General features: G+C 41.0%; 2 protein-coding genes across 3 annotated transcripts in view; one reads left to right on the top strand and one right to left on the bottom strand.

Annotated features, from left to right (window-relative positions):
- The window catches only part of UBASH3A (ubiquitin associated and SH3 domain containing A), a 39,591-nt gene that overhangs the window by 4,334 nt on the left and 20,135 nt on the right, over positions 1-15,122 (top strand). For both annotated transcript variants that reach the window (XM_073359790.2, XM_073359781.2), the window contains 5 exons: positions 662-715; positions 2,860-3,046; positions 6,098-6,296; positions 8,749-8,918; positions 9,995-10,203. In XM_073359790.2, coding sequence (XP_073215891.1) covers positions 662-715; positions 2,860-3,046; positions 6,098-6,296; positions 8,749-8,918; positions 9,995-10,203 — 819 coding nt within the window. The remainder of the gene's footprint in view (positions 1-661; positions 716-2,859; positions 3,047-6,097; positions 6,297-8,748; positions 8,919-9,994; positions 10,204-15,122) is intronic.
- The window catches only part of TMPRSS3 (transmembrane serine protease 3), a 73,562-nt gene that overhangs the window by 41,116 nt on the left and 17,324 nt on the right, over positions 1-15,122 (bottom strand). The window contains exons 4-5 of the mRNA XM_073359813.2: positions 9,992-10,151; positions 2,834-2,953 (exon numbers count right to left, since the gene is read on the bottom strand). The gene's annotated coding sequence lies outside the window, so the exon portion shown is untranslated. The remainder of the gene's footprint in view (positions 1-2,833; positions 2,954-9,991; positions 10,152-15,122) is intronic.

Raw genomic sequence — 15,122 nt, 5'->3', positions numbered from 1 at the left:
CTTGAACAGAAGGGAATTAAATGTTACAAATTTGGCTTCAAGACCCCAACAGGCAGAAAATCTTGTTTCAAGTGTAGCAAATATTGTCTCTTGGGTGTAGCAAAAGAAACACACGAGTCATAGTGAGTTTTAGAATTGTGGCCAGGCTGAAATCTCCAGTTCCTCTGCTGGACTTCTCCCCACCTCCCCCACCCCAAGAAACTCGACTCGGTCTCAAAGACGTGTATGTGCAGGAACATACTGCCCTGATAGAAAAAGAAACTGAATTTGGGTATAATTTGGTTCCATAGAACAGTAATTACATATTAGAGATAGACCTGAACCAAAACACCAAACCTGAACCAAAATCCCTGAACTTGTGGCTCAAATCTGTCTCTCTAATGGGCAGAAACCAAACACTGACTCCTTTGGGAAAATTTGGATCCAGATTTCCAGATCCCAAGTATAAGAGTGTTTGGATCTAAGGTTTTGGTTCTGCCCAAATACAGTGTTTGGAGCTGAGATTTTGTTTGACTCATCTCTGATAATAATGTGGGCCCATATACAGTACAAATCATGCTTATACAGTGTATTAAGGAAAAGTCTCCAGAACTCAAAGGAGAATTTGCTGTCTTACTGCATCTATTCTTTTCTCATGGTGAATCCACTTTATTTTCCTTAGGCAAAAAGCTTTGGCTGCTACGGGACACAAGACAGCAGAAGAGGCTTCAAAGTGGTAAGAATGAAACAATTTACAGTTTCCCCAGGAGTACTTTCACATGAAACTGAATGAAATGTAGCTGCTTATGGGCTGTTTCCCCACGGGATTTGGCTTTAGCAGACTTCATGATAAAAATGAAATTAAATCTGAACTCATCTTTATTTTGCTTTATGGGAATAGTTTTATTCGATCTTGTTTCTTGTAGGCATAAAATTATTTGCACAAAGTAAGAGCAGAGTTACTGCTTCCTAGATGATGGTTCTATTTTATGGAACATGAGAGAACCTGTGGGTGTGGGGGATGGATGCTGTCATGATCACCTAATTTTGACATAGTCAAAGAAGGGAGGATTGTGAGGAATCATTATGTAATAAATGTGTCCAATTTCTCACACCTCCATTCGTGCACAAAAAACTCTCGCTCTCACGGAACTGGATGGTGACTATAGATCGGAGAGGAAAGCTTAGATACTCAGCCCATGAGGCAAAAGTAGAAAAGGAGGTGTTCAAGATCAGAGAGATTACAATTGTAAATGAATTTGGAACATGTTAGGTTAAAAGGCATTGACTGGAGAGAACACAACCCCAGGTGGGAAAAGGCTATAAAATCAAGCTGAATGGCTAAGAGTTTACGGTTTTAAAAATAAGAATCCAGGATAGGCATGACCATGAGTAATGTCAATTGCTATTCTTGGGTCATCCGAATTTTTTTCTCCAGCTTGAGACACAGGTGATGGAGTATGGAGATGTTGCTGATGCTGATTTATTTTGCAATTTAAATCCCAAATCTAAGGGCATGTCTACACTATACCCCCACAGCAGCACAGCTGGAAGGCTGCGGCTGTGCCACTAGAGAGTCGTAGTGTAGATGCTTCCTACGTTAATGGAAAGGGGTTTCTCGGTTGATGTAGCTATTCCACCTTTCTGAGAGGCAGCAGTGACATGGGCAGACAAATCCTTCTGTCAACCACACAAGGGATTAGTTTGACCCAGCTACACCATTCAGGCCACAACATTTTTCACAATCTTGAGTGACGTAGCTAGGTCAATCTAATTTTTAAATGTAGACCAGACCTGAGTCAAATCTCAAACCCACGCTCTGTGCTGATATTTGTGAGACACAGAAGAGAGATAAAAGAGCACGCAGCACCAGCAATGCCTCCTACAAAGCAACTGATGTTGCTCCAAGTGGGGCAATGTGAGGCAAATACAGTTAATCATCCAGATACAAAGGCTTAGAATGAGAACATTGCACAGTTGAAATATGCATTATTGTATATTCCTCTTTGTTGTGTTTCCAGCAAGGCTGAGAGGACACAAGTTATGACTTTTACTTAGAGTTTATACTACAAAGAAGGTGGTTCTGGATTTTTTGGATCTGGGTCCATGTGTTGCAAACCATGCTGATATGTGGCATATACTTCTGACACCAGAGTGGTGATCAAGTGGTGGATTGCATGTTCATCCCAGCACATGTCCAGTTCAACATAGGCTACAAAACAAGCTCCATCAGAAATTACTTCATGCTGTGAATTGAAAAAAATCAGAAGCGGATCGTGCTGCAGTTCCCAAAGCAAAATGACTGTTATTACAGATTGGATTACGATTTATTAATTTCAGTTGATGCATTTTCTTTTGGGTTTTTTTTTGGTGGGGGTGTTTTGTTTTGTTGTTGTTGTTTTAACTAGAGGTGGATAAAAACGCCAATTGTTTTTTGAAGGATTTTTTTTAAACCTATTTTTTCAAAACGACCTCCCAATTTTTTTTTTTTTCATTTTTTGGTGGTTTGCTCCCCCCACCCCTTTTCCTCCCTTTTCCAATGGCAAAATAGAAAATGGGAGAGAAAATCAAATAAACAATACCACAAGTTTTCTGTTTTCAAATACTAAAAATTATGTTTTCATTTTCAAATGTAAAAAAAAATGAAAATTTTCATTTAAAAACCAAAAGACCTCATCCCATCAATAAATATCATAAGGGGGAATTTTTTGACTAACTCTAGTTTTAATCTGTTCTTATTTCATTATGAATTTCTGCTCATGTAACGACTGGTCACTTTTCTTTCTCTGCTTTTATTGTGGATGTCTTCACCAGAGCAACGGAGGAATGTGTACACAATCGTGCCTTAACTTACCCTGTGCGATGCACTCTCAATTTCAGGTTGCACTCTCATTGTAATGATCCTTCTTTGGATGATCCAATCCCTCAGGAGTACGCGCTCTATTTGTGCCCAACTGGACCCTTGCTTGACAAACTGCAGGAATTTTGGAAAGAGAGCAAGAACCAATGTGCAAGAAACAAAGCCCATGAGATTTTCCCACACATAACTCTTTGTGATTTCTTTACGGTAAGAAAGCCTTTAACAATTCCATTGAGCACAAAAAACATGCTAATGTAAAATTAAGATTGAAATCTGGGCTCTCCTGAGCATGTATTTTCACTTGCTCTTACAATTATTTTGCACTAATAATTCCTTGCATAATTGGAGAAACTCAGGTGTGATTGTTTTCTATCTGCAAGTAGGAGCACAAATGGTAGTGTGTAAAAATTATATGGATGAGGAATTCAATATGCAAAGGTCAGTGTGTTCAAATAAATGTCATGTTTTGAAAACCCAGCAACAGTATCCCATCACAAAGTATGCTGGGACACAGGCTAAGGTAATTGCATTTATTCCCCTCTACATTTACAAATATCAATAAAAATATTCAGATGGTGGATATTGAGGAATAATCAGGCCAACAAATGTTATGAACTGGAAGTAGGGATTAGAGGGAGATTTTCAAATCTCATGAGAGCAGAGTGGCTGGATTTAGGCTTTTTTGAGGTCTGATCGTTTAAACTCTATGTATGAATATGTCAGTGCAACTGCACACCTAATTTGTACATGCAGCTAACATGGCTGTATTTGCAAATCATGTATTTGCACGTGCAAGTGGTCAATAGTATCTCTTTTTGCCTTCTGAGCATACAAATTAGGCAAACAGTTGCATACGCAGTGTGCACAGAAAAGCAAACCCTCAGCCATATTATCTACTTAACATCCTCTGTGCATTCGTTTGTCAGTGTTTTTGGATGCTGACTGGAAGAACAGTAGTTGCTCTCAGCTCACTGTTGAGAAAGTTTCACATACTAAAAATAGGTATAGAAAAAAAGCTGGTTCTCTTTGCTTTTTCTTCCTGCTTTGGCTGGGGCTCCATTTGCTCTCCTGCCCATCGCAGCTCACATTCTATACCTTAGTATTGCCATGGAGTAAAATCTTAAAAAGTGTGTAAGTGACTTAGGAGCCTAAATCCTATTTTCAAAAGTACTTTAGAGACAGATTTACAGACTTAGGGGCCTAAAGATGCTGATAGGTACCTAGGGGGATTTTCAAAAGCTCCTAAGCAGGAAATTCACCTAGATGCTTTTGGCACCAAAATATCTTTGTAAAGCCTAAACTACCCAGGAGGGTAATTTTGCACTGAGTTTTTATGCACTAACTGCTGCATATTAGATAGTCACAGCAATTACATACACCAGGCAACTGTTTTCTGCTTCAATATAATTCAGTGTGTCTAAACTAGTTGTCCACAATGTCTACATTATCTATGATTTATCTTGTCCTTTGGCAGTTAGTAGCCTAAGTCTAAGGCTATGTCTACACTACATAGCTTTCAGTGACACAGCCAAGCCGCTAACAGGTGCACAGTGTAGCTGCTGTTTGTCGGCAGGAGAGAGCTCTCCTGCCCACAAAAAAATTCCGCTCCCGACAAGCAGCAGCAGCTTAGTCGGCAGAAGAGCACTCCTGCCGACTAAGTGCTGTTCACTTTGGCACTTCTTGTCAGTAAAACTTTTGTCGTTCATGCCTTTTAACCTAACATGTTGTCTTTTTAACACCCCTGAATGACAAAAGTTTTGCAGACAAAGTTCCAGTGTAGACAAAGCCCAACTGAAAATCAATGAGACTTAAGATCCTAAGTACCTAAGTCAGTTTTGAAAATGGAACTTAGCCTCCTAAATAACTTAGGCACTTTTGAAAATTTGACCTGTGATCAGAGTGTTTTCTGAATCTAAAGATAATATCTAAATAATACGCCCTATGAATATCGAGATATTCTCTACAGAATGAAAAGGAGTACTTGTGGCACCTTAGAGACTAACCAATTTATTTGAGCATAAGCTTTCGTGAGCTACAGCTCACTTCATCGGATGCATTCAGTGGAAAATACAGGGGGGAGATTTTATATACACAGAGAATATGAAACAATGGGTGTTACCATACACACTGTAACGAGAGTGATCAGGCAAGGTGAGCTATTACCAGCAGGAGAGAAAAAAAACCTTTTGTAGTGATAATCAAGGTGGGCCATTTCCAGCAGTTAACAAGAACGTGTGAGGAACAGTAGTGGGGGGGAAGGGGGAAATAAACATGGGGAAATAGTTTTATTTTGTGTAATGACACATCCACTCCCAGTCTTTATTCAAGCCTAATTTAATGGTTACTCTCATTACAGTGTGTATGGTAACACCCATTGTTTCATGTTCTCTGTGTATATAAAATCTCCCCCCTGTATTTTCCACTGCATGCATCTGATGAAGTGAGCCGTAGCTCACGAAAGCTTATGCTCAAATAAATGTGTTAGTTTCTAAGGTGCCACAAGTTCTCCTTTTCTTTTTGCGGATACAGACTAACACGGCTGCTCCTCTGAAACCTCTCTACAGAAAGAGTCTTAAACAGCATCCCCCCAAAGGATCAATGTGTACACTTCAGTGGAAGAATGGCATGGGTATCACTAAAACTATATTGATCTGTAAAAGTTTTAGAGACCTTTCGTTGCTGGCAAAGTTGCACATTAGCATCCTTGCAGCACTTCGCCATTAGCTTAGACAACGATCTATTGAAGCAATATGGAAAGTGCCGCGATGGAGCAGTTGGACAAAGAAATTATATTCATTATACTTTCATACTGTATAATGCTGCTGAGACTACAAAATAAAGAGAACAAGTGTCATAGCAAAATGTCAAACACCGTGGAACTAGTTGGCCATTAACGACATTTATAGGAAATAAACATTTATTAATTTGTAATGCATGTAGAGTGTTCTTGCAAGGTGTCAGATGTCAAAGTCTGAATTAACCACAGAAAGCATGTATGGGCAGCAGCACTGTCAAGCTTCCGTACAATGTATCTCAACCCCGTCCTAGGTGGAATATTTCAGGGGATAAGAAAGTAATGTAAACTCTGTGAATCTTCAGTACTTGTTCTTTCTGCTGTGACTGCCAGCCGGAGTGCCAACTAATACCGAACGATGGTAGTGGTTTTATGGTTTGGATACGGACCAGTAGGAATTGTTTAGGAGGCAGTGGGTGCCGCTGATGGTTTGTAATGCATGCTCCCCATATGTTTTCTTTTAGTGTGAAGACCGGAAAGTGGAATTCTTGCATGAAGCCCTAAAGAAAGTTGGTGACAGGTTTATAAATTTTTTCCCACCTGTCATTTCTGTATCACTACATTCGTCTGTCAGCTACCTTGGTTTCTTCATTAATGATGCCCATGCAAATGTCATCAAAGAGTTTGCTGTGGCTTTTGCTACTGAGGCTTCAATCTTGGCAGGTACCATCAATGTCAATTGGAAATTGTAGTAATTTAAGTATCTCCTGAATTTCTGATGGGGCTCAGATCAGATTCTGGTATTCGCTTCATGCAACCATCCTGCCCCAAAGTTTTGAAAAAATCATGCTTGGGGAAAGTGAGGGGCAGGGGATGAGAAGAGTTGGGGGCCCTGCTTTCTCTCTTATTTTACCCAGCAGACATAATGTATCAGCCTAAGATATCTCTTTTTCCCAAAAGCCAGACACATAAAATGGCAGTTAATAGAAACACTTCATGGTGTTCTTATTATCTTTGAGAAATCTAAGCAAAACCTTCACTTTGTAACATTCTGTAGGCAATTACTGGGTAGATTTATCTGTAAAATATATATACTGTGTATCTCTCTCTATTTAGGCACTTAACTGTGGTCATCACCATGGTTTCTGAGGCAGGCTTGATGTCTGTTCAGTGTTGCATTGCTAAACAGCAGTTTCAGGTCAAGGGGTTACCTTAGTAGGTGTCATGGGTTTTTTATAAAAATAAATTAATGCATAAATTGGAAGCATAATGTGAAGTATTAATGTTCTGAGCCTCCAAAATGGAAAGGGACAGAGAGTATAAAACTTCACCACCCTTAAACTTGAAGCCTGGCACATAATTTAGGATAATGGTGAGTTTTATGATCATGGATGAGGAAATGCAAGAGAAAACAAATGAGTCCAGAAGGAATACATCAGCCAAAGCCTTATCATGTCAGATCCTCTAGCTCTATTCTTTAGTTATGGCAGTGTGGGAAGGTGATGGGCCCCTTTGGCTTTTGGTGACATTCAGGTTACTAAGGTCATGCTGTGACGAAAGGGAGGCAGGAAGAAAGATAGGCATCCAAACAGATCTGTAAATGTCTGGAATTCCTGCAATGCCCCCACAGACTAGTCAGCTCTCATGGTTTGTTACTGAGTTACAGATTTCCCTTCAGGGACCTGTGCTTCGCAGTGATCCTTGAAAACTGCATAAGTGAGACATGAAATACTGAAATAGAAGTTTACTACATTGATGTCACAGGTCAAATCAATAAATATTGCTAAGAATGCCAAAGACTAATGTTAAGCATCTGTAAGTGTAATTCAAAAGACAAAAGGCCAAATGCTGGGTCCATCTTACACTGCAATAAGAAGAGGAGGGAAAGGTAGGGATATATTCAAAGCAATGTTTCTTATGCTGGGGAAGGGAGAAGAACTGAAGACTCTATGAAGTCCAATAAGGACTGTGCAGTACAGCTCTGGTATGTTCTTGGATGTTACAGTGATGAGTATTATAAATAGCCTTATAATATATAGACAGTAATGGGTGCAATAAGGCTTGATACAAAAGAGGTCAAGGGGGGGATTGATCTGTATATTTGTCTTTCTTTGAGTTTTCCTTAGCACTCATCACATCAGCGTACAAGTGTTCTGCAGGTAGGAGCCATGGATTTCCCACCAAGCAATCTCCATAGATCCTGACCTCCTTTCTCCTGCTCCAGGGATAACAGAGGTTACTGCAGGCCTAGGGCTCCAGTCACCCAGTACTGCTCCTGTATGAGGAAGGGAAAGAGATAGCTGGAACCCTTAACCCCAAGGCTATCTCCTCGTGGGAGAGAGAAAGGTGGGCTAAGGGGAGGGGGCTGTTTCAAAGCCATTATCTAAGCAACCTCTTCTTGACCATGTGTCCCATTCATTCTCTCCAAGCTGTAATGCCACCTCCTCCTCACAGTCAGCTCGCTACCCTAATTGGGAGGCACGGCCTCCCCATGTGCAGGGGGGCTGGAACAATTTGTATAATTGGGGTGCTAAGAGCCATTGAACTATACTGTAAACCCTGGATATGATGGAAACCACTTCAAGCCAAGGGGTGCAGCAGCACCCCCAGCATCCCTAGGTCCAGCCCCTTTGCCCATATGTCATCTTCCAGCACTCTGATTTCTATGTTTGGCAGTCAGGACAGTTGCAGGGAAAGGAGAGGAGTCAAGTGTGCAAAGGAGTTTGGGGTGGGGTCATGAGATCATGGAGGATAGGCACTATGCAGCTGCATCAGACAGAGAGAGAGAGTACCTCTCTCAGGGTCCATGGAGTTATATGCAACTGCAGAACCCAAGTGGACTGTGCACCAGCTGATGGCTTAGCAGGATTTGGTTGATGGTATTTTCATTTCTGAGAAGTAATATTTTGTCGAAGAAAATAAGGGAGTATTCATTGGTGAACCAGAAAGAATGAAATATTTTTTTAGAGCAAGGGTGAACTGTGCACATCACCAGATTAAGAATGTTCACTTGGAAATAGTGTAATAGTCTGAAAGATTGCCTTTGATTACTACATTGTTTCATATACTGTGCAGAAGCCTATGGAATAAAATTCTGCTTCATGGTGCTAAATAAACAGCCTAGGTACACTTCACCTCATTTTGTGACCTTATAGGTTTATTATTTTATTCCTAGATTGCCGCGTGAAACCCTGCACAAAGCAGCTGCACCTTACCCTGGCTCATAAGTTTTATCCTCACCATCAAAAGACTTTGGAACAATTAGCCAAATCTATCAACCCAGGACAAAGCTGTCTCTGGACAGCTGCTCTGTATTCTAGAGATATGCGCTTTGTAAATTACCAGGTACAGCGTTCAACATTACTTAGTCTTCTGTAGTCATGTATTTAAAAGCCTTCCTAAAGCAGATTTGTTTTTTATTTATGAACAAAAAAGTGTGCATAACTCATAGTTTCAGTATACATTACAATGCAAGGTGCTTCTTTTGGCTGAAAAATTGTATTCTCAAATCAGTGGAAGATAACCATGCGACATTGTGTGGCTGTTGATATGCAGACCAGTCAGATCTAATTCCAAACTCGAACAGGAAAACTTAATTTTAGACTATTATGGAGTGTGAAAATAAGAAGACAGAAAATAAGCATGAAGTATTTGAAAGTACCAGCATTTTTCCAGGCAAGATCACTGCATAACTGTAAAATCATAAGTTAGTTGACTGTACCTACCTTGGAAAAACCGGTAAGGGCTGAATACCCTAATGTAGGGCATGACTATATCCCTGAGGATTTTCTGCTCAAAGGATTCTTGATTAAAATTGGTCAACATTTTTCAACTTTTCAATGAAGTTTTTTCATTAAAAAGTCTAAATTTTTTCATGACATTTTCACCATTTTCCAACCAGATAAGTACAGCATATCATTTGAATTATGGTAGCACCTCAGAACCCTAGATAAGGATCAGGACCCTATTGTGCTAGGCACCGTACAAACAAAACACAAAGACAGTCCCTGCCCCACAGATCTTACAATCTAAGTACAAGACAAGAGATAGCCTAGTGTGCAACACTATGAAACTTACAGTATTTTTTTTCATATGCCAGATAATTATAAATTATGGAAAACATACCTACAAATATTTCTGTCTTTTTTAAACTATTCTACACTTGTTACAGAAAATGAGATTTTTCTGAACAAACGTCTATTTTTATATATAGTGTAAGAGTCCACTACACTCTTTTTCTCTATGATAACGAAAAATGTCATTAAAGAATAAGCTACAGTATTAAAAAAATAGAGAAACAATTTACGGTACATAGTTAAGCAGCTGTTCTCTGAAATGCTCCATCACTGATAACATTAATGTTCTGGAAATGAGACCTGGCATGCATTTGAAGACATTTCCTTTTTTAAATTACCCACCAGATCTTGCAAGCACTCTTCCAATACAAGCCTCAGAACATTGATGAACTAATGCTGAATACTGGAGATTTGATATATGTTGACCGATCACAACAATCCGATGTTAGTGATGGCTGGGTGATTGGTACCTCACACCGGACTGGCTGCAGAGGATTTCTTCCTGAAAATTACACAGAAAAAGCCAATGAGTCAGATACTTGGGTCAAACACAGGTTAGTAAAGCTCCTCTCTGTAATTTCCATGCATGGCTATAGGTACTGTTCTATATTAGCTCCCAAATGCAGTGATTGAGGTCTTTTGACCCACACTGTTGGAAGGTATTGGAACCCTGCAAAGATGCTGATTGATTCTTGCTGACCCATTACAGGAAGTGGGTGCCTTAACACTACCTGGGAAATAAGGAGGTGAGAGTGGTTCTCTGGGCAGAGCTGGCATAGGGTCTGATACACAACATAGCATGCAGTGTACACATTTATAGTGAAGTGGCATCCACAATTACACAGCGTAAGCCAGTAAGCATCAACAGTCCTTAAGGAGGAAACTTGGGGGGGGAGCGGGGGATTTGAGCTTGGAATTTATGTCATGCTGTCATTAGTTTATTTGTAATTAAGCCAAGTTGCAGGAAATTTAATTTTGACCCTATACAGTGTGTGGCTGAGTTGTGGAGCTCTCTTTTCCTTCCTTTCTTTTTTCTACTCTTGTTTTCTCTTAGTTCTCTCTCTCTCTCATGCTATTCACTGTATCCCAGTTCTGCCTCCATAACTTAACAAAACAAAGACAAACAAACCAACAGAATTAGAGACCAGGCCTATATTCACATTCTGTGTGGGATGCCTCCTTTCCCCCATATTTCACCTTCGTTTTTGATCTTTAATTTTCTTCAGAGCAAGAACTATGTTGGCTTATGTGTTTGGAAAACATCTTTTGGAGCTATTAAAATATAGACAAGGATCATCTTTCAAGAATTTCTGCTAGCAAATCTTAGGTTAGAGGGGGAACACACCCTGAAGAATGCTCTCTAGAGCTGTGCCCTCCAGCCGCCCTGGTATGACCCCTCAAATTGCAGGGTCTCTAGCATGCAGAGATTTTGCGTGAGGGCTTCCATGGACTTCAGGGCAGGGGACAAATATGCACTGGAACTGTAATGTCTCCCACATCCATGCTCCCTGTTGCATTTACTCACCAGTTTGTTCCCCTGTGCCTGTGTCACAGAAGAGGAGTGTCTGTCCTATCAACTCTTTCATGAGCGCAGAGACCAATTTGTGTCTTATACATAAGTGATTGTTACTCACTCTACACTGAAATTTGGCATTCAAAGACTCAACCCAAGAACACTTTTCATACCAAATTTGGCGTGAGTTGTTTTTAGAGGGCTTAGGAACATTAAAATAAAAGGATTGTGGCTGCAGATGCTTTTTGGTCCCTGTGTAACTTAAAAATCTTAATGAATTTTAGAAGAAAATATTCTGCAATACAGATCGGCCCCTTAGCCTATGTTCTGCTTATTGCATCTTCTTTCTTCTTGTTTTGCATTGTTAGAGGTTACAGTGATAATTAGAAATGAGGAAATGTGGAGGCTGCTTCCCCACATAGGTGCCACCTTGATCTTGATGATTTTACCGCATTTCAAAGGCATCTGTCTCTGTGCTGCATTTTGCTCTGTAGTTGCAAGCTCTGCAGATGGTATTTATAGATAAGAGCTTAGCTTCTACACAAAAAGCTGAAAAACAGTCCTTGCTGTATCCTTGAAGGGATGGAGCTAACTGTGTATCATTTCCTGTCTGACACATTTAAGAGGGTTTACACACTCTCCTTGCCATGAATTAATATCTGTTTAACATTATACGGGACAGTTCGTAGGTCAGAAACAGCATGCTTTGGTAAGTGTATAAAATAATTTGGCACAGGAAGCATACCCATGGACTAAGGACTCACTTATGTCCCTCCTGGGGCTACACAGTCCTTAGATCTGACTATATAGGAAAAGCAGGTCTACTCACCTACTTGTCCCACCAACTGGTGGGTGGGTGGGGATGGGATGAAGCCTTAGCTCCACCACCCTTCACTCAATGGCCAAGGAGCTGAGCCAGCATGGGGGGGACATGAGCTGTAGTAATTTGGCACTGGTGTAGACCAGCAGTAAATTACTATCCACCAGGAGGAAGTAGGAGGAAATTTTTGTATTAGATGGGTGTCTCTTCAGGAAGCACAATCCTCCTGCAGTTATTCCTGAGGTGTGCAGCTTAGGGCTTGTCTACATGGCAAGTTACTGTGCTGCAAGCCCAGGTGCGACTCTGTAGTGCACTAGCTTGCTATCCAGTATTGTCCTGTGTGGACACTGCTATAGTGCACCGAAGGCCCCAGAGTGTGGTTCAGCTTAACCCATTGCTCATGTGGTTGCCTGAATCACAAACTAGCTAACTGGAAGGTTTGGTACAGATCTGGCTTTACTCTAATTTGTGAATCAGATTTTTTCAATATTCATTCCTTGTACTGAGACTGCAGCTAAAAATATATACATACATCCCAGATCATCACATCATTGCATAGTCTATTGGCCTATTTATTCAAGGGAGCAGATTTTTTTAAATATACATGTTTTGGGGATTTCAAGTATTAGAAAAGCGTAAAAGTGCATCTTCTGAAGTCTCCTTGATTGGCACATTATTATTGCATCCCTTTCATGGGGCAAAATTGCAATGTTGGCTAAATATTGGGGTGAGCCTTAGAACTATATAGAGCCTGATCCAGTACTGAAGCCAGTGAAATGTTCTCATTGACTTCAGGAGGTGCAGAATGTGCTGCCTTCCCACCCGCCACATGCCTGTGCCAGTTCACAAGATTACAGAGGTGGACATATGGCAGCTACTACCTTAACCTTCATTGAATGCGTATGGTATGATAGTCTTATTATTGTTATGCTGAGAGGTACTGGTGACTGCATCATTCAGCAACCTCTTTGAGACTGGGTGTGAATGTCCCCTTCTTTGAATGTAACTGTCAGGCTGAGTTAATGAGAAGCCTCCCAACACAGGCCATGTCTACATTACAGCAGCCACAGTGACACAGATACAACACTGCAGCTGTGTCGCTGTAGCACCATAATGTAGCTGCTTCCTCCATTGACAGGAGGGGTTTTTCCATTGATGTAGTTAATCCACCTCTCTGAGAAGTGATAGCTAGGTCAGTGGAATAATTCTCCCATTGACTTAGCAATGTCTACACCAGGGGTGAGGGGCTAGTTCAAACTTACTGTGGTCCTCCAGGCACAAAATGTTTCAGTCATGAGTGACCTAGCTAAGTTGATCTAATTTTTAAGTGTAGACCAGGTCTAAGATAAATGGGGGTTGTGAACCTTCCCAAGAGCTTGGAGTGAGAGGGCAGAGGGGGTTTGCTGAGTATTGTTTGTATTGTGCATATGAGGGGAGGAAGAACAAACAGAACAGAAAGAGAGGCAGAGGCAAAAAGGCAAGAAAGCCAAGCAGTAGCTAGTGAGTACAGTGTGACGCACACAAAGAGAGCTTTGGGGTCTGTTGGCTAAAAGAGGCTTGGGGATATAAACTAAGAAACAGCTCCTTTTGTTCTTGGTTTCTCCTGTGTTCAGAGAAGCAGGACTTTGTACATTCCTTGTACATAAACAAGACTGTATCAAAGAAAATACTAGACTCCATCAATTCTACTTTGAGCTGGAATATGGCTGGGGCTCTGAATTTTGACTAGCCACATGGGTCAAAAAATGCACAGTAGTAGTAGGATCCAGTTTCCAAGGATACAGATTATGGTATTCCTGTTGAACCAAGATGGAACAAATAATGGAGATGCCTACAGAAATCGGAAATGGCCACTAGAAATTAAAACAAGGCCTAAAACAAGAGATTTCCAAGAAAGGGTTTAGAGAAAATTTGGAGGATGAGATAAGATCCTTGTTGGAGGAGCAACTACAAAGTGCCTCAAGAGACTGGGAAACACGCTTGGGTTGGAATGGTAAAATGGCTTGATGAGGTGACCAACAGTCTGACTGCCATACACCAGAAGTTTTTCCACAAAATAGTGGAGATCAAACAGGCTTTGGCCAATTTGGAACTTGCTAACTGAAATGAATTGCAGCAAGGACTTAACGAGTTGAAAAATTCGGCTCCAGAAGGAAATCTAAATATCACAGAACACAGTGGCAGGCAGCCATCTGGATGAGAAATTGAGCCAGCCAGAGGACTTGGGTAAGACCAGATGTTTGCAACAGATTTCACGCCGCTTGTAATCTACAAAGGCCCAGAGGGGAGCGTTCAGCCTGTCCCAGGTCAGATAATGCAAAAGGGAGGGGAAAACCCCCTAGGACACTTATTTGGCTCAGTTCAACATTATAGCTCAAATCAATGGCAGATGGACAGAAAAGGGGGTTACTAGCAGCCAACGTGGGTGACCCAGCTCTGAAAGTGCTGCAGAACTTACCTGCAGAAAAGAGACAGAGTTATCCAGACCTGGTACAAGCCCTGGTCATGCACTTTGAAGCTAGCCATCAATCTGAGCTGTCCAGAATGCAGCTAACAACTAGAAAGAGAGAAGAAACCCCATCTGGCAGAGGACCTGCAGAGGCTTGTGCTCGTAGCATACCCAGATAGGAATGAGGCCTTCCAGGATACATTGGCGATGGACCAATTTCTAGATGATCAGCTGGAGTTGGACTTGCAGATCAAGATCAGTGAAAGGAGACCAAAGACACTCTGAGAGCCTGTGGAATTTCCCACAGAACTCGAACATTTCTTTACAGCAATGCACCAGTAGAGGAAACAGCTGATAGTGAGGAAGATAGAAGTTGAATGCCAGGAGCCCTGTAAGTACCATTCTGTGTCTAATATATATGATGAAAGAGGGGATTCTATTCTGGTTCATGACTGTATTGAACGATTAGAAAAACTGATTAATTTGGTTTGTAAAGAAGGGAAATTGGCAATAATACAAAATTTAAAGGAAACAGTCGGTTAAATGCTAATACTGACAAATGCTGACAAAATTGGCCACCAACAAGAAGGACTTTTAAAACTGTATTTCAGGTCAAGACAGACTGTCACCAGTGTGTAGTGAAAGCCTCTGTCTCAGTTCAGGAAATGGTAGAACACCACGCTGAAGGGTC

This window comes from Lepidochelys kempii, chromosome 1 (assembly GCF_965140285.1).
Source record: "Lepidochelys kempii isolate rLepKem1 chromosome 1, rLepKem1.hap1, whole genome shotgun sequence".
Classification (NCBI taxonomy): domain Eukaryota; kingdom Metazoa; phylum Chordata; order Testudines; family Cheloniidae; genus Lepidochelys; species Lepidochelys kempii.
This window is presented reverse-complemented; position numbering and strand designations above follow the sequence as displayed.